This window comes from Callorhinchus milii, unplaced genomic scaffold, assembly GCF_018977255.1.
Source record: "Callorhinchus milii isolate IMCB2004 unplaced genomic scaffold, IMCB_Cmil_1.0 Scaffold17, whole genome shotgun sequence".
NCBI lineage: Eukaryota > Metazoa > Chordata > Chondrichthyes > Chimaeriformes > Callorhinchidae > Callorhinchus > Callorhinchus milii.
In genome coordinates, this window is record NW_024704758.1 from 3,984,821 (window position 1) to 4,005,515 (window position 20,695).

Genomic DNA, 20,695 nt, shown 5'->3' on the forward strand with positions numbered 1-20,695 from the left:
ACTCGCGTCTGAGCGAGCGATCAAGTGAAGATGGCGTACAGAGCACTACTGGTCGGGTTGATTAACTCAGCCCAGAAGTACTTGACTGCAGAGAGCTTCAACTTCAGGGTCAACGCCAGCAGCACCATCATGAAGGTCAAGCAGATCTGGACCATCGAGTTCCTGAAGGACAACTCGTGCCTTGTCCACATCAGGAGCTCCCTGCGGCGTTACCTGGCTAGCGATAACAACGGCAAAGTCACCTGCGACCAGGAGGCCCCCAGCGCCTACAGCAACTTTGTGATGATCACTCAGGCCGACGGCAAGGTGTCCTTCCAGTCAGACGAGACCAAGCGCTACCTGGGTGGGGCGGAGGACAACATCACCTGTTTCGCCCAGGCTGTCTCAGAGAGCGAGAAGTGGGTGCTCCACCTGGCCATCCACCCCAACATCAACCTCTTCAGCCCTGGGAAGAAACGCTACCTCCGCTACGATGCGGCTAGCAACGTGGTGAGGTGCGACAGCGAGCTGCCCTGGGGCCCCGACTGTGTCATGACTCTCATCTTTGACTTCAAAGGTACCAGGAGCCTCTCTGTCCCCACCCTCTGGAACTGCAACCCACAGTCCCTCCGCCTCACCACCTCCCTTGCCTCTTTCGAGGCTTGTCTCAAGACCCTCCTCTTCCCCCGCACCTTCGATCATCCTCCCACCCCTACCGTGCCTGCCTTGCACCTCTCCTGATCCCAACCCCAGCTCAGAAGCACATCCCTGACTGTCCAGCGCCTTGGGACGTCCTCCCGACTTGAAAGGTGCTATAAAAATGTTATTTGTTGTTATTGTTGTTGTTGATTTCATTGTTAGAGAAGAAATACGGGATCAGGACGAGTAACGGGAATCTGATCTGCTGTAACGGGAAGCTGGAGCCGGGGCCGTCATCGCGGAGCCTGTACGTGCTGAGGGTGCGGAGCGGTTTGCTGTGTCTGAGTGACGGGGAGGGCCGGGTGCTGAGCAGCAGGGAGGGCTACGTGCGCAGTCTGAAAAGCGACAGCCCGAGCAAGGACGAGCTATTCTCCCCAGACCCCAGCCCCGGCCAGGTCACCATCCGCTCCCTCCTCAACGCCAAGTACATCAGCATCAGATCAGGTGAGGAGCATCGCTGGCCAGAGTGTGGACAACCCAGACACCGTGTGAGCACGAGAGCGAGAGAGCGTATGAGTGAGTGTATGTATGTGTGCTTATGTTAGGTGGGTGTGTGTGTATGCATGCAAGTGTTTGTGTATGTGTGTGTGTTGAGTGAGCCTGGTGTGTGTGAAGCGTGTCCAGCTTTGACCATGTGTGAGCATGCATGTGTGTGTGTGTGCTTGAGATGGAGCAAGTCTGTAAGCAAGTATAAGTGGGTGCAAAGGAGTGCATATGAAATTATGTCTGTGTGTGAGTGTACGTGTATAAAAGTGCATGCAGGTCTGTGAGTGTGTGCAAGTATCTGAGTGAAATTGCGTGTGTATATCTGTAGACATGTTTTTGTGGATATAGTTAGAGGCAGAATAAAGCTCCCTCTACACATCTGTCCACACTTCCAAGTCAGTCACAGCAGGGTGATGTTTGTCTCCTGTCAGACGGAGACCTACAGGCAAACCAGACGGAGGCGAAGGAGTCTGAAATCTTCCAGATCATCATTAACAACACGACCAGGAAAGCGTGCTTCCAGGCTGCGTCCAAGGACTATCTGGCCGTGGTAGGTACCCGGGATCACCCATCGTGGCAAGAGAGAGCCTGCGGGGGAGACTGGCACAAAGCAAACAGTAAGGCCTTGCCGCCTACACCGCCCCCCACCCCCACCTCCCCCACACACACACACACACAGAGTGAGAGGGAGTTGGAGTAACATCGGTAGAGATACAATCAGTGACACAGGAGCCTTCAAGGAAAAGAGCAAAGGGATAGCAGGGGCTCATCGGCAGGACTTGGAAAGGCAGACCAGTTAGTCACTGGAGGCAGCGAATCTTCCCACTCAGCTCCTGTTAACCCTGCAAGCCAAAGCCCTAATGTAGGGTGGTCCTAGCTGGACAAGCAGCGGGAAAGCTTGCCAGACAGTAATATCAATGGTGAGCTATGCGGTTTTAGCTGGTTAGACTCCAAGAGTTATCCCAAAGCACACTCTGGGGTCCCCAAACCTTGGCTCTTGCCAACTTGCACCTAATACTTTCCGGAATTAGGTAAGGAAGATGTGTCCCTCCATTCCAACAATCTTTCTCTGGGATTTCCATGTGTAGGTGGGATGCATGGAATTCTCAGTTTGCTTTGGATAGTCTTAAGCACGGGGATGGATTTTATACGTGTCCAACACCCGGCTGACCAATAATAAGTTGCTGGTTGCTGTTTTCAGGGCCCGAAGAACCTGCTGGTGTCCCTGGCGGTTCTGACTGACAATTGTTGGTTCAGTCTGGTGTATAACGGCCCCCGTGTCGGCATCAAGACCTCGGACGGCAAGTTTGTGACCACAAAGAGCAACGGCCAACTCGCCGTGGCTCCCGGCTCCTCAGGTCAGCAACTCAGCCCGCTCCACACCTGTGTGTGTGTGGTATTGTATGTATGTGTGTATTATTGTGTATGTGTGCTAGTTTGTGTCTTAGTGTGTATGTCAATGTGTGTGTTAGTGTGTTATCCCAGAGCCCCTCTGCCTTGCCCCCTCTCTTGCCTCCTTCAAGGCCAGTCGCAAACCTTCCTCTTCAATTGATTATCCTCCCACCCCCTACCCTCACCCCTCTTGACTCCAGCCCGCAGTTTGGGTGCAAACCCTTCACTGTCCAACGCCTTGGGATGTTTAATTTGTTGTTGCTGTTGTAGTGCATGTGAGCATATTAGTGGGCATGTTAGTGTACGTGTGTGTGTGTGTGTGTTGAGATGTCTTGTATTGAGTTCAATGCTGAAAGCCTGATTTCTCCCCACCCACTGTCACTACAAGCACATAGCCACAGGAGGGTGTACTAGAGGGACCTGCAGCAGGAAGCCTGGCTGCTTTGCCTCTCCCTGATCCTGGGAAGGCAGGGAGCAATTTAGCCTCCTCCGTGTAGCCCCAGCCAAAACCAGCACACTGAGCTCCTGGTCTGTGAGCTGCCCACACCCCAACCCCACATCGTGTCTTACAGTACTAATAGTCGCCTTTGTCATGTGTTGGGATGTTGTGGGGTCTGTTGGGAGGTGTCACCAAAGGAGGGAGGGAGGTTCAGATAGCTGGACGGCCGGTGTCACCAGCCTGTCACTCTGTCCCCAGGCCCTGCTCAGGAATTTATCTTACAACTGACCAATCGGCCGCTGCTGATATTACAAAGTGACTATGGGTTTGTGGGGTTTGGCCCCGGGACCTCGCGATTGGACGGCAACAGGTGCACACACGAGGCCAGCAAGCTGAGCTGTGATGAGGACGGTTATTACCAGTTCAAGCTCGGTGAGTCCCGTGTCCGCATGTCTTCATGTCCGGCGTGTCTGCATGTCCAGTGTGCCTGAGTATTTGCGTGTCCACATGTCTGCATGTCCGGGGTTTCTGTATGTCCAGTGTGTCCGGGTGTCTGTGTGTTAGGTCAGGAAGAGAATCACATTCCAGTTACGGGGAAATGAGACACGCACACTTTGGGACTTGATGCAGTTTGGTTTGGAGACTGACAGACGGTGATGGTTTCCATGTGCGTCAGACGCTCGACTGAGAGAGCAGGTGGAGGGGGTCACTGGCTCCTGAGGGTGTGGGGGGGGACATTTTTCATACAAGACATTTTAATATGCAACATTATCTGCTGGTATCACAACGTTAGATACTGGTGACCTGGGCGGGGGGGTGGGAGAGGGCGATTGACGCGCCTGCCCCTGTGTTAACGTGACCCCATCATTCTATCACCAAACAGAGGTGACCCTGGCAGCAACACGTACAATTGTGTCTGTAAGGAGAGGGATCAGGGCAGAGCCCCAGTGCGAGGGCAGCTGTGTGTGTATTGGGGGGGGCAACAAGAGGTGGTTCATTCGGCCCTCTGCTGGCTGGCAATCCCAGGCTAGTTATGATCTCGAGATTCTGTCCCCTCTCCTAGTTCTCAGTGGCTCACCCTGGCTCACTCGCTCGCACTCTCACCTCAGGATCAGCAGGCTGTGGGTTCAAGCCCCACGTCGGGACTTTGAGCTCACAGTCCAGACTCATTCTCCAGCGCTGCACTGGGGGAGTGCTGCATTGTCGGAGGTGTTATCCTTCAGATGAGACGTTAAACCTAAGTCCCGTCTGCCTGTTCAGATGACTTTAAATATCCTGTGGCACTATTTGAAAAAAGAAGGGAGTTTCTCTCTCCCAGTGTCCTGGCCAATGTTCCCCCAAATAATATTGGTCACTCACTCCATGGCTGTTTGTAGGACATTGTCTTGTGCAACTGGCTGCTGCATTTTGCCCACAAAATACATAGTCACTACACTTCACAGTATATCCCGTGAAGCGCTTTGATACATCTCGAAGATGTGATAAGGCTCTGTATCAAATGCAATAATTATTATTGATTATTAAATTAAACTACACAGTCACACTACACTGGCAGTGACTTCCTGATGTTTTAGATGGTAGATCTAATGTGAAGATTATTATTTGAATGAATGTCCCTAGAGTATCTTACCCCAGGTAACCGGTCTGTGTCTTTCTCTCTCTCTTTCATGTAAATGTGTGTTATTTGTGCATGTGTGTCTGTGTCTGTATGTGTGTGTGTCTCTCTCATGTATGTGAGTGTCGCTCTGTGTCTCTCTTTGTCTGTGCATTTGTGTCTGCTTGTATGCGAGTCTGTGTCTGTCTATGTGTTTGCTCTGTCTATATGTATCTGTCTCTGCCTGTGTGTGTGACTCTCTCATGTTCGTGTGTCTTTGTGTCTCCGTCTTTGTCTGTGCGCACACATGCATGCGTATGTGTGGGTCTGTGTGTGTTTGTGTTTGTCTTTCTGTATCTGTGTTTGTCTCTCTGTATCTGTCTCTATCTCTATGTGTGTGTGTGTGTGTGTGTGTGTGTATCTCTGCTCAGTGTCCACGGAGAGATACTGGGAGATGGACAAGGATGGCTTTGTCACAGGGACGGGCGAATTCCCCATTAACTTCACCATCCAGCTGGTGGGCTCCAATGTGCTGATCCTCAAAGCCCCGAACGGCAGGTACATGATCGCTCAGCCCAGTGGGGACTTCAAAGCCACGGGGGAAGACGCCAAATCCGCCACCATGTTTCTTTACTGACCCCTCCTACCCTCACCCCAAAAAGACTATATAAATGATGTGCAATAAATTATCTATACAATATCCTGTAAACCTCTGCCCTCGCTCTCTTTCTTACCCAACACTCAGGCCTCTGGGGTGAAGGCTGGGGTTACTGCGGAAGAGACCAGATCAGGCTCAGCAATGTTGTGATGCTATAAATGTATCAGATGAGATCACCTTCGTTATTAGGCATCGCCGGGGATGGGATGTTAAACTGAGGTCCCGTCTGACTGTTCAGATGGACATTAAAGATCCCTGCAGCGCGATGGGAAAAGAGAAGAGAGTGTCTCCTCGTGTCCCGGCCAATAAAATCATCATTCACTTCATGTGTGTCAGCCTGGCGCAGTGATAGCATTGTTGTCTCTGAGGTAGAAGATTGTGGGTTCAAGCCCCACGTCAGGACTTGCAATCACATTGTCTAGGTTCCTGTAGCTCAGTGGTTAGAGCACTCGCTTTGCAAGTGAGAGACCTGAGTTCAATTCCAGGCAGAGGGCGAAACCTTGGGCAAGTTTCCTTACTCCACACAGAGCCTAATAATAATAATCCCTCCAAAACCAAAAACAATAATAAATTGGTCATTTTCAATCTACGATTGTTTGTGGGACATTGCTGTGCGCAATTGGCTGCCACGTTCCCCCACAAAAAATATACAGTCAATTCACTTTACAGTGTGTTCTGTGAAGCGCTTTGGGACGTCCTCCCAACGTGAAAAGCGCTATATCAAATGCAAGGATTATTATTATTATTATTATTAGGTTGACATTCCAGTGCAGTGCTGGGGGGTGTGTTGTATTGTTGGAGGTGCCGTCTTTCTAATGAGAAGTTAAACAGAGTCAGGTAGACTTTAAAGATCCCATGGCGCTATTCAAAAAGAGAAGGGAGTTTCTCTCCCCCGGTGTCCTGGCCGACAATCTCCCAAATTAATAAAATTGGACACTCACTCCCATGGCTGTATGTGGGATATTGCTGTGTGCAATTGGTTGCCATGTTTCGCCCACAAAAGACACAGTCACCACACTTTACAAGATATCCAGTGAAGTGCTTTGAGACATCTTGATGAGGTGATAAAGTGCTGTATCATACAAGGATTATTATTTATTATTATTAATGGTAAGTGTAAATTAGCTGTCTCCAACCGTCTCTGCCACCGTAACCATAACCAACCAACCATTAACCAGCATAACCACAATCACTGTCACCAGCTGCCACCCCCATCCCACACACCATCCATCAACTGTGTCTGTGGCCAAGACTGTAGCTCACCAGAGAGATAGGAAACAAGGTCAGGATTCTCTCTATATCTTTCATGTACCAATCAATGGGTTACTGAGCACCAATTGTAGAGAATGTATTTCATATTAAACAGACAGACAATCTCTCGAGGCTCTCCTCAGTCTGTGATCTCACTGACACTCTCAGCCCAGCTCTTGTTTCTGCAGTGACACCAGCTGTTTCTCTCCATCTGAACTGAGCCGATTCCCCAATAGCCTGGAACAGATTAAAGATTAAACAGGATATAAGCACGTCAGATAATAATATAAACTGTAAACTGTTCACGTCACAATTTAATAAATAAATCCCGTCACAACTATTTCCAGTCAAATAACCAATCTCTTTCCCTCTGGGTCACTGACAAAAACACCCCTCCAGGCTGGTGCAGGTCAATATGAGGTGACGGAGAGTGGGGACAGTCCCGTCTGTGAAGGAGTTAGACCCCAGTGACAGGAACCATAGTGAGTGGCTTGTACTGAGAGCGGCGATCATTGGTGCAGTCATCTGTCAGTCTGTAACGCCCCAGCCTGGAGATCAGAGACAAAGAGAAATAAAAGAGAGAAGAGTCTAGAACCTTTCATCATAGAGCTAAGGAGCTGAACTGGCTCCAAGGTGACAAGTTTTACAGCCGTCGGAATTGAGCCAGCCCTCTGTGACGGTCTCTAGTATGGTTCCTAAGCTAAGCGGGTCTAGTGCACTGCTGATGACAGCACAGGCAGCCTGGCACATCGGCAAGATTTGGAAGAGCAGGCTAGTCACCGGGGTCAGCTTGCCAGACAATACTCTAAAGGTATTAGCTGGTTGAACTCTAGCTTAAAGCACAGTTTGGGGACCCCAGGTCTTGACTTGCCAACCTGGGTGTGATACTCTGTGGAACTAGGTGAGCCGGGTGTGTCCCTCGGGAGAGAATGTGCACTTGATTCCAGACAAATGGAATTTTCCATTGATCTGTGAAATTCAGTAGGTTGGTTTGGAGGCTCTTAAGCATGATACGAAGATAGGTGGGAGAGTAAGCTTTGAGGATGATATGCAAAGGGAAATAGACAGGCTAGGTGAGTGGGCAAGAAGGTGGCAGGTGGAGTATAATGTGGGGAAGTGTGAAGTTATTCGCCTAGGTAGTAAAAATAGAAAAGCGGATTATTTTCTAGCGGGGGAGAGACTAGGTAATGTTAGTGTTCAGAGGGATTTGGGTATCCTTGTACACCAGTCACAACAAGTTAGTATAACAGGTACAGCAAGCAACTAGGAAGGCTAATGCCATGTTGGCGTGTTTTGCAAAACAGAGTACAGGAGTAGGGAAGTCTTGCTACAGTTGTATAAGGCCTTGGTGAGACCGCATCTAGAATAATGTGTGCAGAAAGGACATACTCGCTTTAGAGGGCGTGCAGCGTAGATTCACTAGGTTGGTTCCTGGGATGAGGGTGTTGACCTCTGAGGATAGGTTAAGTAAACTAGGCTTATATTCTCTAGAATATAGAAGAATTAGAGGTGATCTTATAAAAAACTATAAGGTTCTTAAGGGTCTTGACAGGGTAGATACCATGAGACTGTTTCCCATGGTTGGAAAATATAAAACTAGGGATCATAGACTCAAGATTAAGGGTCAGCCTTTTTGAACTGAGTTAAGGAAACATTTCTTCACTCAAAAGGTAGTGAATTTGTGGAATTCTCTGCCCCAGAAGGCTGCGGATGCTTTGAGATGTCTCAAAGATGTGAAAAGCACTACATCAATACAAGGATTATATTATTATTAACATTTAGAAAGTCCTTGATAATATTCAAGACTGAGGTTGAAAGATTTCTAAAGGATAGAGGGATTAAGGGATATGGGGATAGGGTGGATAAATGGAATTAGGTTAGAAGATCAGCCATGATTTTATTTAATGGCGGGGCAGACTCGAGAGGCCGAATGGCCAACTCCTGCTCCTACGTCTTAATTCTTATGGTCTTATGATGATGGGTTTCTGCTCCTGGCTGATGAAAGTAAGAGACTTGCGGCCCTCATTAAACACTTTGATATTGATATAAAGACCAACCGGTATAAGCATCAACCAGCAAAGGTGCCATCAAAAGATAACCTGACAATAATCTGGGACTCACAAGCACATACATTACTTTTCACATATAGAATTTCTCTAATTCCCTTTTAAAGGTTCTCAGGACAATGTCCAGCTCAGCAGCACCACCTCTGGGCTAGAGTCAGCCCCTGTCTGTCTCCAGGTAACCAGACAGGCACAGAGTCACACCAGCTGGTCTCACACACACACACAAAGTGAGGGACATGGACATGGACACCACAGCGGGTACGTGTGCGTCAATCTGGAGCAGCGGCTAATAATCCCCACAGCAAACAGCGGGGAAAGTGTTGAGAGGAAATGTTATAACTTTGGTAGCTTTAAAGGGCTGAGTTTATCGATTCACAAACTATTCTGTGAGTGTGTGTCTCTATCTCACTGTGTGTGTATGTGTGTATCTCTCACTGTATGTATGTGTCTGTGTGTGTCTCTCTCTCTCTCCTCTCTCTCTGACACTGTGTCTCTCTCACTGTGTATGTCTCTGTGTCCCACTGTGCGTGTCTCTCTCTCTGTCACTGTCAGTGTGTGTCTCTGTTACTGTGTGTGTTTCTTTGTCACTGTTTGTACGTGTGTGTGCGTCTCTCTCTCTCTCTCTGTCACTATGTTTTGCCCACAATTAATTAATTTTACAGTATAGTCACAGTCAATTAAAGCGCTATATCAAATGCAAGAATTATTATTATTATGTATGTGTTTGTGTCTCTCTGTCACTGTGGACCATGAGCAGTGATTAGACAAGCTCTTCAGTCTTGAGTGAAGACGCCTCAGATGGGAACTTATAAAATTTAAATGGGATTGAAAAAGTGAACCCGGAACATAGCTCACAGCTCAACCTCTAGCACTGGGGATCATCCTCATTGCTCTCCTCTGCGCTGTCTCTGGGGCATATGCAGCTGCATTATGTCACAGTGACCAGAGCTGTACTCCATATTCAAGGTGCGGTCTGACCAGATCAGTGCACAGCCTGAGTATGACGTCTGGGGTCTAACTCACTTGATATGAGTTGATCATATCAACGCCTTGAGTCCTCCTCCCGAAGTGAAAGACACTTTATTAATGTCATTTTGTATTGTATTGTACATAGCAATCGAGCCTGTTGGAAGGATGGGGTAAGTGGGGTCTCATTAGAGCTCATCTGGCTCCAAGGTGACATGTTGAGGGATGAGATCAGAGTCTATTTCCTGTGTTACAGGTGATCTCTTCCCGGTTTCACTGTCCCGACACAGAGACAGCCCGGCTTCACCGTCCCAGTGTAGGGAGAGGCCGGCATCGCCAGGGGGCACGGTAATGTCACAGCTGCACTGTACAGACCACCCCCCACCCACCCATGGTCAGCCACCCAACAAACACAATCACTACACTTGGCAGGAATTTGCTGGGAATCGGTTTGGTGTGATTCGTTCTTGTAATGTGTGGCAGGAGAGACTGTGTCACAGTGAGTGACTGGGAAGAGCCTGTGTCACATCAATAACAACTTTATTCATATAGTGCCCCCCCCACCCCATGAAGGGTAGCATCCCAGAGCGCTTGATGGTGGCGGAGTAGGATAACGAGCCAGTGGAAGGGGGAGAAGACCGTAAGCCTGGTCAAAAAGGAACTTCTTCAGGTGCGACCTGAAGAAGGGGAAGGAAGGGGCAAAGCGGAGGGATAGAGGGCAAGTGACTGACTGGGGGTTGGGGGTGGGTGGGGGGCCTGTGCATGTGATGTGGGGTGGGGTGTGCAGGGCAGAACCAGGAGCTGGTAGATTTACTGTGTGTGTCTGTGTTACAGGAGAGTCTGTGTCAAAGCCTCTTGACCTCAAGGCGGAGGGATAGAGGGCAAATGACTGACTGACTGACTGGGGGGGTGGTGCTGTGCTTGTGATATGGGGATGGGGGTGGGGGCACAGGGCAGAGCCAGGAACGGATAGACTGACTGTGTGTGTCTGTGTTACAGCCCGTGGAGCCCAGGGAGGGCTGTGTGTTCGAGAGTCTGTGTCAGAGCCTCTTGTCCTCACTCAACCTACTTCACAACAGCATCAGTGAGGTACAAGCACCCATTTTCACCCTCATCCTCGGCCCCATCCCCACTCTCACTCTCACCCCCACCCCTCAGCCCCAGCCATTTTTTCTCCATCTCTCTCTCTCTCTCTCAAATCCTTCAGCAGCTGTCTTTCTGCTCTCTTTGTTGTGGGTTCAAGTCCCATGATTTTGAGCACATAGTCCAGGCTGACGCTCCAGGGCAGTGCTGGGGGAGCACATTGTCCGAGGTGCCATCCTTCAGCTTGGACATTAAACCGAGGCCCCATCTCTCTCTCTGTCTCTGTCTCACACACACACTCACGTTCTCTCTTTCTCTCTCTCTCCAGCTCCTGGACTTTAAGGATCAGTTGCTGTCTCATCCTCTTCCCAGCAGTGTCCTGTGTCACCTGATCATCACCACTGGCCACATCCTCCGCAGGTAAGGTTTCCGGGGGCGACTAACGGCGACGGTGCCCAGGGCACGGTCTGTCCTCGCCTACACACGCGTGTCTGACGAGCGCTCACGCTCTGGCCCTGTGTCAACAGCTTGTGGGTCCGAGCCCTGTCCCAGAGATGGTTTATTTTTCTTTGGTCAGCCTGATACGAGTGGAAACCTACCACCGGTGCTTAATGAGTGTCCAAACCAAACTGAGAATTCCATGTATTCCCACTTACACATGGAAATCCCAGAGATAGGTTGTTGGGATGGAATGCCCACTCCGCCTCCAGCCCCTAATGCCCGCTCTCCGCTTGTCACTCAGTGCCTCTGATGTGACAGCGCCTGCCACCCAGCTGGTCAGCCTGGTGCGAGTCTACGCTGCACCCTGGGGGCACAAGGAGGAGGCGCTGAGGCTGCTACATGTAAACTACAGCAGGTAATAATGGGGGCCATGGGGGTGGAGGGGGGCGCAGGTGAGAGGGGGTGCAAGAGAGGGTATCATGCGGGGTGGGGGGAGGTGGTGGTTTGTGTGGGAGGTGGTGAGTGTGTGCGGTGGGGGTGCATGTGAGGGGTGGGGGTGGTTATTGGTGGAACAGGATGAAGGAGTGGTTGAGTGGGGGGGGCAGAGCGCAGAGTCAAGGGGAGGGGGGGCAGTGTTAGGTGGTGGTGTGTATGGGGTGGGGGGCGAATGTGTGTGTGTGGAGTGGGGTGTATGTGTGCAGTGGGGGTGGGGGTGTATGTGGGCATTGGGGGGCTTTAAGGTATAGGGGCTGCTAACCTGTGTGTGACAGGGTGAAGGGGCAGCTGAACGGAGCGATCAGAAGGCTACAGCTGCTGCACGGTCAGGTACGTGTGTTCCCCCCTTCCCGTCCGGTGTCTGGGTGGGAGATCTAGGAGGGTGTCTGGGGATGGGGTTGGGGGGGGGCGGGGTGTCGGGGGGATAGAGGGGAGTTGGGGCGAGGTCGGATTCGGGAGCGGTTTGCAGGCCAAGAGTCAAAGTGTGTTGGGGATCAGAGCGCTGTGTTGGTGGGGTGGGGGCATGTGGAGGGGTTCAGACCCGGGCGTGAGATGGCAGCAGAGACAGAGCAGCCCTCCACCTCCTCCCTGACTGAGCATTTGCCCCGGGAGCCAGAGGTTGAGGTGAGGATTTGGACAGTGCTGCCCACTAACTCCGCACTGATCTCCTTCTTTCCTGCAGTCTGTGAGGGTTGCTCGGGAACGTCGGATCCTGAACTGGGAACGTTTGATGAGGAAGTTGATGGTCAGTGAAGTTCTCGCTCAATAAACGCGGGCCCACGGCACAGTCACGACACTGTAACTAACTGTGAGCCACTTTGAGACATTTCAGTGGGAGAGCACTGGCAGTTTGGCCCCACAATCTAAGGTGATGCTCCAATGCAGTGCTGGGTGGGGTGGGCTGTTGCGTTGTCAGAGGTGCTGACCTTGGGATGTGAACCCAGGGATGTTAAACTCAGGTCCCATCTGCCTGTTCAAGTGGATGTTAAAGATCCCACGACGCTATTCAAAAAGGGTAAGGGAGTTTCTCTCTCTCCGAGTACTGGCCAACGATCCCCCCAAATCAAATCGGTCTCTCACTCACTCCCCGACTCTTTGTGGGACTCTGTGTTGCACCTCAGCCTTAAAACCAAATTTAAATTGTCTCAAATTTAAAAATTGTGCAGAATTTTGGAAAACTAGGAGCTAGCTTTTCCCACATGCGAGAACCACGGCGGAGTGTGGTTATGTTCCAGCGCTCTGGTACGCTACCCTGCGTGAAGGGCGCTATATAAATGTATGTCGTTGTTGTTGTGCATGTTTTGAGCTCCTCACTTCCTATCATTTCAGGCTGTGAGGGGCTTTGGGATACACTGTATGTTCCCAGTGAGGTGTCCGATGAGGGAAGCGGCCCAGTGGTGGGTAGACATAACCTTCACACCTGCTGTTTGCTGACCAAGAACTTAAATGTCTCAGAATCCACTTCAAGATCCTCACACAAATTCCTTCACGCCCTGGCACCTCCCTACCTCTCTGATCTGACCTGCTCACTCCCCAACCCACCACCCAACCACCACCTCTGCTCAGCTGGACCCCCTCCGCTCTGCCTTTGGGGTCCGTGCTTTCAGCCATTACACCCCAAGCTTATGAATACTCTCCCTCTATCACTCTGCCTTGCCCGCTCCTTTAGCTCTCTTAGATCACGCATGAAGACTTCCTTTTCGATCATGCTTACGTCACCTCCTCCCTTCTTCCCCTCCCACCCCACTTGGTGTCAGGCTCTGTGGTTTTAAACACTCCGAGACGCTGCTCTGTCTGAAGGACTCTGTATAAATGCAAGTTGTTGTTGTTACGAGCAGGGAGCACCAAATACCACCAAGTCAATTGTGCAGTTATGACAAATTCTTAAATTCAGTCTTAGTTTGGAAGCCGGTCTCTTGTCAGGAAAGGGTTAACTGGCGTCCGAATGCAGAGTGACTGTCGCAATGTTCCCCAATCCCGCACCCCCTTAGCTTTAAGTACAAAATGTCCTCCAGGCTAATAGCACGTGGTCTCTTTTTGCTGTTTCAGTGGCCAGTGGGAGCGGATGGGAGAATGGCTACAGCCTGAGGCTCTTATGGAGTCCAGAGAGGTTAGTGATTGCCACATACACACCTGTCCTCTCAGCACAGACAAGCTGACACAGTGTTTCAACAACAACGACAACCACAAAATGGCATCTCTATAGCGTCTTTCACTTTGTGAGGACAATTAGTGTTTCGGACCCGAGCGGGGGGTCGAGATCGTGGAGGGTGGAGGGCAGGGGGTGAAGGTGGGTGATTGAAGGTATGGTCGAAGAGGATGGTTTTGAGATGGGTCTTGAAAGAGGTAAGGGGGGAGGGGGCAAGGCAGAGGGACTGGAGTTCCAGAGGGTGGGGGCAGAGTGGCTGAATGCCCTCCTGCCAATGGTAGGGCGGGTGAGGCTGGAGATCTGAAGCAGGCTGGAGGCCCCTGAGCGGAGAAAGCGGGCAGGTTAGTGGGGGTTAGGAGGTCGCAGAGGTGGGGGGAGCAAGGCCATGGAGGGCTTCACGCCCTTAACCACATCCCCCAACACCTACACCCACACACATCTTAACCACATACCCCAACACTCTCTCCGCACGCACACACACACACCATAACCCCATCTCAATAAGTGACACTATTCCACCATACAGACAATTACTCAATGTTCCTGGAGCTTTACTCTGTCGTAACCAGTGCTGTCGCTGACCTGGGAGTATGGACCGACAGTGTAGAGGGAGCTTTACTCTGTCTCTAACCCGTACTGGTCTCATCACTTTGTGAAGGACTTTCTGCAGGATGTGTTCAACAGAGCAGATGAACAGCTTGATATGGAGACACGTGGTGATGATGAGGATGATGGTGATGAAGATGATGGTGCTGAAGAGGAGGAAGATGGGGACCTGGGAGAGTGTGCGACTGCTTCTCACAAGGTAGTGATTGGTGGCTGTGTAACTGCACGTGTGTGGGATCTGGGTGGGAGCACAGGGATTAGTGTACCATTGTACCATAGAGGTGAGCCCCCGTCTGCCCACAGTGGCCACTCATGGCAGCGCCCCGTGTCTCACAGTGAGCATCTTGAGGCCAGTGCCAAGAGCCACTAGCCATGGTAACTACAACAACAAGAGTTGTATAGTGCCTTTCACATCGGGAGGACGACCCAAACTAGACAGTGAGACACGCTGTGAATGTCTTGAGTATGAGACACTGTGGGTAAATGTGTGTGTGATGCTGTGTGTGTGTGATGTGTTTGTGAGACACGCTGTGTGGTTGCAGGTGAAGGAGTGTGGCTGTGGTGTTGAGGCTAACATGTGTGATGGAGCGACACAGACAGATAGACACAGCAAGGAACAGAGCACCTGGACAGGGGACCTCCAGCACAGGTACAGTCTGACCCTCACTCTGAACATAGTCAGCGTGGACAGTTACACCATGGCGCTCTCCTCACGCACTGACCTGACACACTGCCCGGGGGTGGGTGGGTGGATCTGGGCAGAGGGGTCGAGGTAGGGACTCAGGGTAAGGACCAGCTGCTTCCAGTGACAGATCTCCTTTTGCTCTCAGCTCCAGGGACAGCAGGTTTGAGATGTCGATGGCGAGTGTTTGGGGAGAGGTGGCCGAGCAGGAAGGAGAGCTCCCACCCTCACAGGTACCGAGTCACTGGTTACACCCCCACCCACCCTATTAAAGATTCTGCAGCGCTATTAGAAAAGAGAAGGGAGTTTCTCCCGGGTCCCTGGTCAACAATCCCCCAAATAACAACAACTTGCATTTACACAGTGTCTTTCCGCAGGGTTGTGTCTTGGAGTTCTTAACAGTGGCGGAGCCTGATGCCGAGCCAAGGGGGTGGGAGGTGACCGCGGGCAGGGTCAAAGTAAAATTGATCCTTCACCTCATCGCTGTTTGTGGGACATTGTGTAGACCACTTATATTATGATGCTATTTTTATGGCCTGTGTGTCTGTCTCACTCTGTAGCAGTAAAACGCCACCTTTGTCTCTCTCACCCACACTCTCGCTTTCTGTACAAATTTCACTGCCTGATGAACAACAACAGTTGTTTGAGGATCACAGTGTCCGTCCATCCCAGGGCCAGGAGCTAGACAGGTGAGTACCCCCTTCCCCCGGCAAACCCCCGTCCCGGCCAGCTCGCCCCCCACCGACGCCTCTGTGAAGCGCCTTGAGACGTTTCAACGACGTGATAAGGCGCTATCAAATGCAAGGATTATTATTATTTTAATATCTTTACAGGGAGCTGACCCAGGCTCTCACCTCACCAGCACCGACTTCCCCAAGCCGGTCACCAAACACAGGTGGGTATTCCGAGCCAGTACACAACCTTGATGCATTGTTCAACCCTCCCTGTCTTTTATACCCCACATTCGTACCATGATCTGTTTTACCTTTCCCACCTCTGCAACATTGCCCAGCTCCATCACTGCCTCTCTCCTCAACCCGCCGAGACCCTCATCCATGCATTCATCACATGCAGGTTCGACTACCACAACTCCCTGCTTGTCGGCCTTCCCAACTCTTCCCTCCAGAAGCTGCAGGTCATTCAGAACTCTACAGCTCCCGTCTTCTCCCGCACCAAGCTCCTTGATCCTATCACCCCCATCCTCGCCCGGCTCCACATCCCTCAGAGGATCGAGTTCAAAATCCTCGTCCTCACCTTTAAAGCCCTCCATGGCAAGGTTTGGCCTCGCTCCTCCCTACCCCTGTGACCTCCTCCTCCTCCTAAACCCCTACCAACCTGTCCATTTCCTCCGCTCAGCAGTTATTGGCCTGCTCTAACATCGGCAATCGGGTCTTCAGCCTCTCTGCACCAACCCTCTGGAAGTAGTAGATAATTATTTGGGGAAGACAAGTTCACAGGGCTATGGGGAGTGGGATTGATTTGGGTAGCTCTTTACAAAGAGCCGGCACAGACACAATGGGCCGAATGTTGTATAATTCTATGATATGATGAACTCCAAACCACACAGCCCCTTCGCCTCACTCCTTCTCCTGTCTCCCTCAAGGCATGTCTCAAGACCTTCCTGTTCGACTGTGTCTTTGGTCACCCTCTTACCTACCCCCCCTTTCGCCCCTTGTCCTCCACCCCTCTTGACTCCAACCCCCAACTCGGGTGCAAACCCTTGAGACGTCCTCCCAACGTGAAAGGTGCCATACAATGTAATTTGTTGTTGCTGTTATCCTGGCTGGTGGCTGACCTATTGCTGTTGATACGCTGACTGACAGCTGGCTGCTGTATGGCGGTGTCACACTCTCCCTCAGCAGCTCTGACAGTGGGTAGGGAGAGGGATGGCGGAAGGTGCCGGGAACACTTGGCTCCCGATCCCAGGATATCACCAGCACCGGCACAGAGAAGGTGAGGCAGACACCTGGGGAGAGGGGAAAGCAGGTCGGGGTGGGGTGGGAGTGGGGAGGGTGTGTGGAAAGGGTAATGCTCCTGAATCTGAATCTCTCTCTCAAATTCTCATTCTTCCACTCACACACACTCTCTCACACACACACTCTCTCTCACTCACATACTCTGTCTCTCACTCATTCTCCCTCTGTCTCAGTGTTCCTGGACGGTTACAGAAGATGTGTAGAAGCAGGAAGCTGCTTCTGAATCGTCAGCTCCCACAAGATGTAAGCCAGGGGTGAAGATTGTGGTAGTGGGGGAGAGATGCTGGTGGTGGGGGAGTGATGGTGGGGCGGGGGTGGATGGAGGGGAGATGAAGGGAGGGGAGAGCGATGGAGGGTGAGTGGGGGCAGAGGTACCTGAGCCTGACAGACCCACAGACACCTCCACACATTCAAAGTATGAGTGTTGGTATTGCTCCTCCACTCATGCCCTCAACCGGAGTCCATTTCCCTGCTTGTTTCCTCTACTCTCCTTCTTTCACACCTGCCTATTTAATGCTTTTTAAATACCCCTCATTAACTGTGCTCCAACACCCCCACCACTCAAACTCCCCAGAACCCCAGTTTATGCCACCTTTTGGCACATCCCTGGATTGGATTTGGTGTTGTAGCGCCATGTAAGGTGAGGGTCAGGCTTGGCTGTCATTCCCTGCACACCCCCTCCACACATTCCCCCACAAAGACAAGTTTGAGAAATTTTCCAATGTGAAAATTGGTATGTAAGGGTAAGCTCACTTACAAAATACCCAGTCATTGCATTTTACAGTGAGTATCAGCCTGGCTCACACTCTGGGTAAGAAAATTTTGGGTTCCTGCCCCATGTTGGGGACTTAATAATAATAATAATTCTTGCATTTAATATAGCGCCTTATCACATCACTGAGATGTCTCAACTTGCATCACAGAATATACTGTAGAGTGAATTGACTGTGTATTTTGTGGGCAAAACGCGGCAGCCAATTGCGCACAGCAGTGTGCACAGCATAGAATAACGGATCGATTTCAAGTTCCTCGCTCTCACTTTCAAACCTCTTCACGCCCTTTTACTGCCCCCCCGCCCTCCACCTATCAGATCTGCTCACACCACACTCTATCCCGCTGCCTTTGCTCAGCCGTGTGTCCCTCATCCCCTCCACAATTGGTGGCCATACTTTCAGCCACTACACCCTGAATCTCTGGAACTCCTTGCCTCAATCCCTCTGTCTTGCCCCCGCCCCCTTCTCTGCCCATCTTCAAATCACACCTGAAGACTTTCTGCTTCAACTACGCCTATGGTCACCTCCCCTCCCCTTTCCAGCTCGGCATCAAGCCACAATGCTGTTAAGTGCTCTGGGATGCCATCCTGAGTGAGGGGCACTATATAAATACAAGTTGTTGTTGTTACAGGTGTGGGCGAGGATGCAGGTACTGGAGGAGAACATGCTGAGAAGCAAACAGTGTGTGATTGCCAGGCTGCGGGCTGAGACCAGCAGAGAGCTGGAGAAACGTCTGTCAGGCCAGAGGAGGCTCCATCTCCCCGCTCCCCCCGGCACAGCACCAGCCACCACTCAACATGGTGCGTATAATGTGCAACCCATCAGCCTAGTCACTGACTGCCTCAGACCTCTCCCTCTGTCACACACACCCACTATTACTCTTAGTCTCTCACACACACTGTCAATCTGTCTCTCACACACGTTGTCACTCTGTATCACATCCACAAACCCCAAGCTCCTCTTCTCCATCAATTCTTTTTCCTCCCCTCCCTCAAAGCTTTTCCATCCCCACCTCTGACACCAAATGTGAGGGTGTCCTCTGTCTCTAACCCGTGCTCTCAGTGACCTGGGAGTGTGGACAGACAGTGTAGAGGGAGCTTTACTCTGTATCAAAAATGAGCTGTGGCTGACCTGAGGAAGACTTCACTCTCGCACCCCAAAATAGTTAGAGATGTGTACAGAGTTGCCTCACACCTCTCCCTCTGTCACTCTGTCTCACGCACACAGACTATCACTCTGTCTCACACACACATTGTCACTCTGTGCTACTCCCCGTTGCTGATGTGTGCGTCTCTCCCTCTCGATCACAGGTGAGATTTGCTTCCCCGCACTCTTTATGCCGCTGAAGGGAGGACAGGTGTTTACTCCGAAAGCTCACCTGTACTTTCACCCATCGGGCTCACCAGGCCTGTATCGTCTGACACAGCCTCCCTCAGTGCTCAGTCTGCCCTCGCTCAGCACCGCCACTGTATCCTTCCACTGTCCCCCTCCTCTCTCTGTTTATGAGGGTCACCGTTTAGCGCAGTGTTACACACAACTATATTGCACGGAAACAACCCATTCTCCCCAACCAGTCTCCACCTCTCCTTTCCTCTCTTTTCCCTGCTCCCTCATGTTCCCTCTTAAGTACATTGATACTATCGGCTTTAACCACAGTTTCCGGCAGTGAGTTCCACAATTTCACCAACCTCTCTATTAGACGTGTCACTGACTCTCCGAGGTTTACACCCTCGAGTTATAGGCCCCGCAACCAGCAGGAGGTCAAAAATGAGCAGTCAGCTCCCCCCCCAGTTGCTCAGTGAGTTGGTGAGTTAGTTTAATGAATATAGCTGGTGAGTTTAGTTGGTTAGTTTAGCAGGTGAGTTAGTGAGTTTAGCCAGTGAGTGGTAGATGTAGCTGGTGAGTTGGTGAATTTAGTTAGTGAGTTAGTTTAATGAATTTAGCTGGTACGTTTAGCCAATTAGTTGGCAAGTTTAGTTGGTGACGGACATTCACAGTGTGTTGAGGACGGGTACTCAAGAAAAGTACTCGAGAAAAAGAGGTTATGTTTTCTTCATGGGGGAGTTGACAAGTTAAAAGGTCCCCAAGGTCATCAAGTGTTGAATATGAGATGTCTGCCGGGAGCACTCAGGGTTTTGCAGCGTCTCCGTGTCTGTTACCCTTAACGCCTGTGTACAGAGATTGTCCGTCCTGAACCTCCTGAATCCACGAAGCACATTGCCTGTCACTGCGACAACGCAGGGTGGGGCAGGCTCCAGAGAGGAACAAACCATCACCAGGAGGTCACCACCTCCTCCCGACATGGAGCCGGCCTAGCCCCTCCCATTCTGGTCTAGCCCCTCCCATTCTGGCCTAGCCCCTCCCATTCTGGCCTAGCCCCTCCCATTCTGGCCTAGCCCCTCCCATTCTGTCCTAGCTCCTCCTCACCCAGAGCCTAGCTCCTCCCATTCTGATCTAGCTCCTCCCCACCCAAGAGCCTACCTGCTCCTCAGCCAGGCTTGCTCCTCCTCACCTGCTGCACTGTAAGGAAGGCTGTGACCGCCGAACCCTCTGTAATAACTTGACAACAAATTATAATTATCAATAAAAAATAATAATCGATCTATTCGTACATTTTTTTGGTCAGCCATACAGAAGCCCATCACCATTGCTTAAAAGTCTCCGAACAAGACTGAAAGTTCCAGTTCCAGATCCATATGCCATCTGCATATGGAGATTTCCTGTGTCTGGAATGAACACTCCAATGCAGTGTTGGGGGAGCACTGCGTCATCAGAGGTGCCATCCTTTGGATGAGGCTTTGAACTGAGGTCGCATCTGCCTGTTCAGGTGGACATATGGCACTAAAGTATTTGAAACAAGAAAGGAGTTTCTCTCTCCCTGTGTCCTGGCCAACAAGCCCCCAAATAAAAGTGGACATTCACTTTATCGCTAATATGACAAAATACACAGTCACTTCACT

The 20,695-nt window shown here is 51.0% G+C and overlaps 2 protein-coding genes across 2 annotated transcripts; both read left to right on the forward strand.

The window, feature by feature from the left end:
- The first annotated feature begins 30 nt into the window (after window positions 1-30).
- Window positions 31-5,226, forward strand: LOC103175076 (fascin-like). The gene is made up of 6 exons (XM_007887839.2): window positions 31-556; window positions 841-1,122; window positions 1,596-1,714; window positions 2,366-2,522; window positions 3,254-3,427; window positions 5,021-5,226. Exons 1-6 carry the CDS (start codon window positions 31-33, stop codon window positions 5,224-5,226), a joined length of 1,464 nt encoding a protein of 487 aa, XP_007886030.1.
- A 1,960-nt stretch (window positions 5,227-7,186) lies between these two features.
- On the forward strand, window positions 7,187-20,337 carry LOC103175077. Its single transcript, XM_007887840.2, has 13 exons — window positions 7,187-7,309; window positions 10,942-11,033; window positions 11,356-11,469; window positions 11,825-11,879; window positions 12,232-12,294; window positions 12,879-12,946; window positions 13,599-13,659; window positions 14,357-14,503; window positions 14,847-14,953; window positions 15,135-15,219; window positions 18,367-18,535; window positions 19,046-19,203; window positions 19,914-20,337. Exons 1-13 carry the CDS (start codon window positions 7,187-7,189, stop codon window positions 20,049-20,051), a joined length of 1,380 nt encoding a protein of 459 aa, XP_007886031.1. The 3' UTR covers window positions 20,052-20,337.
- Window positions 20,338-20,695: the final 358 nt, after the last annotated feature.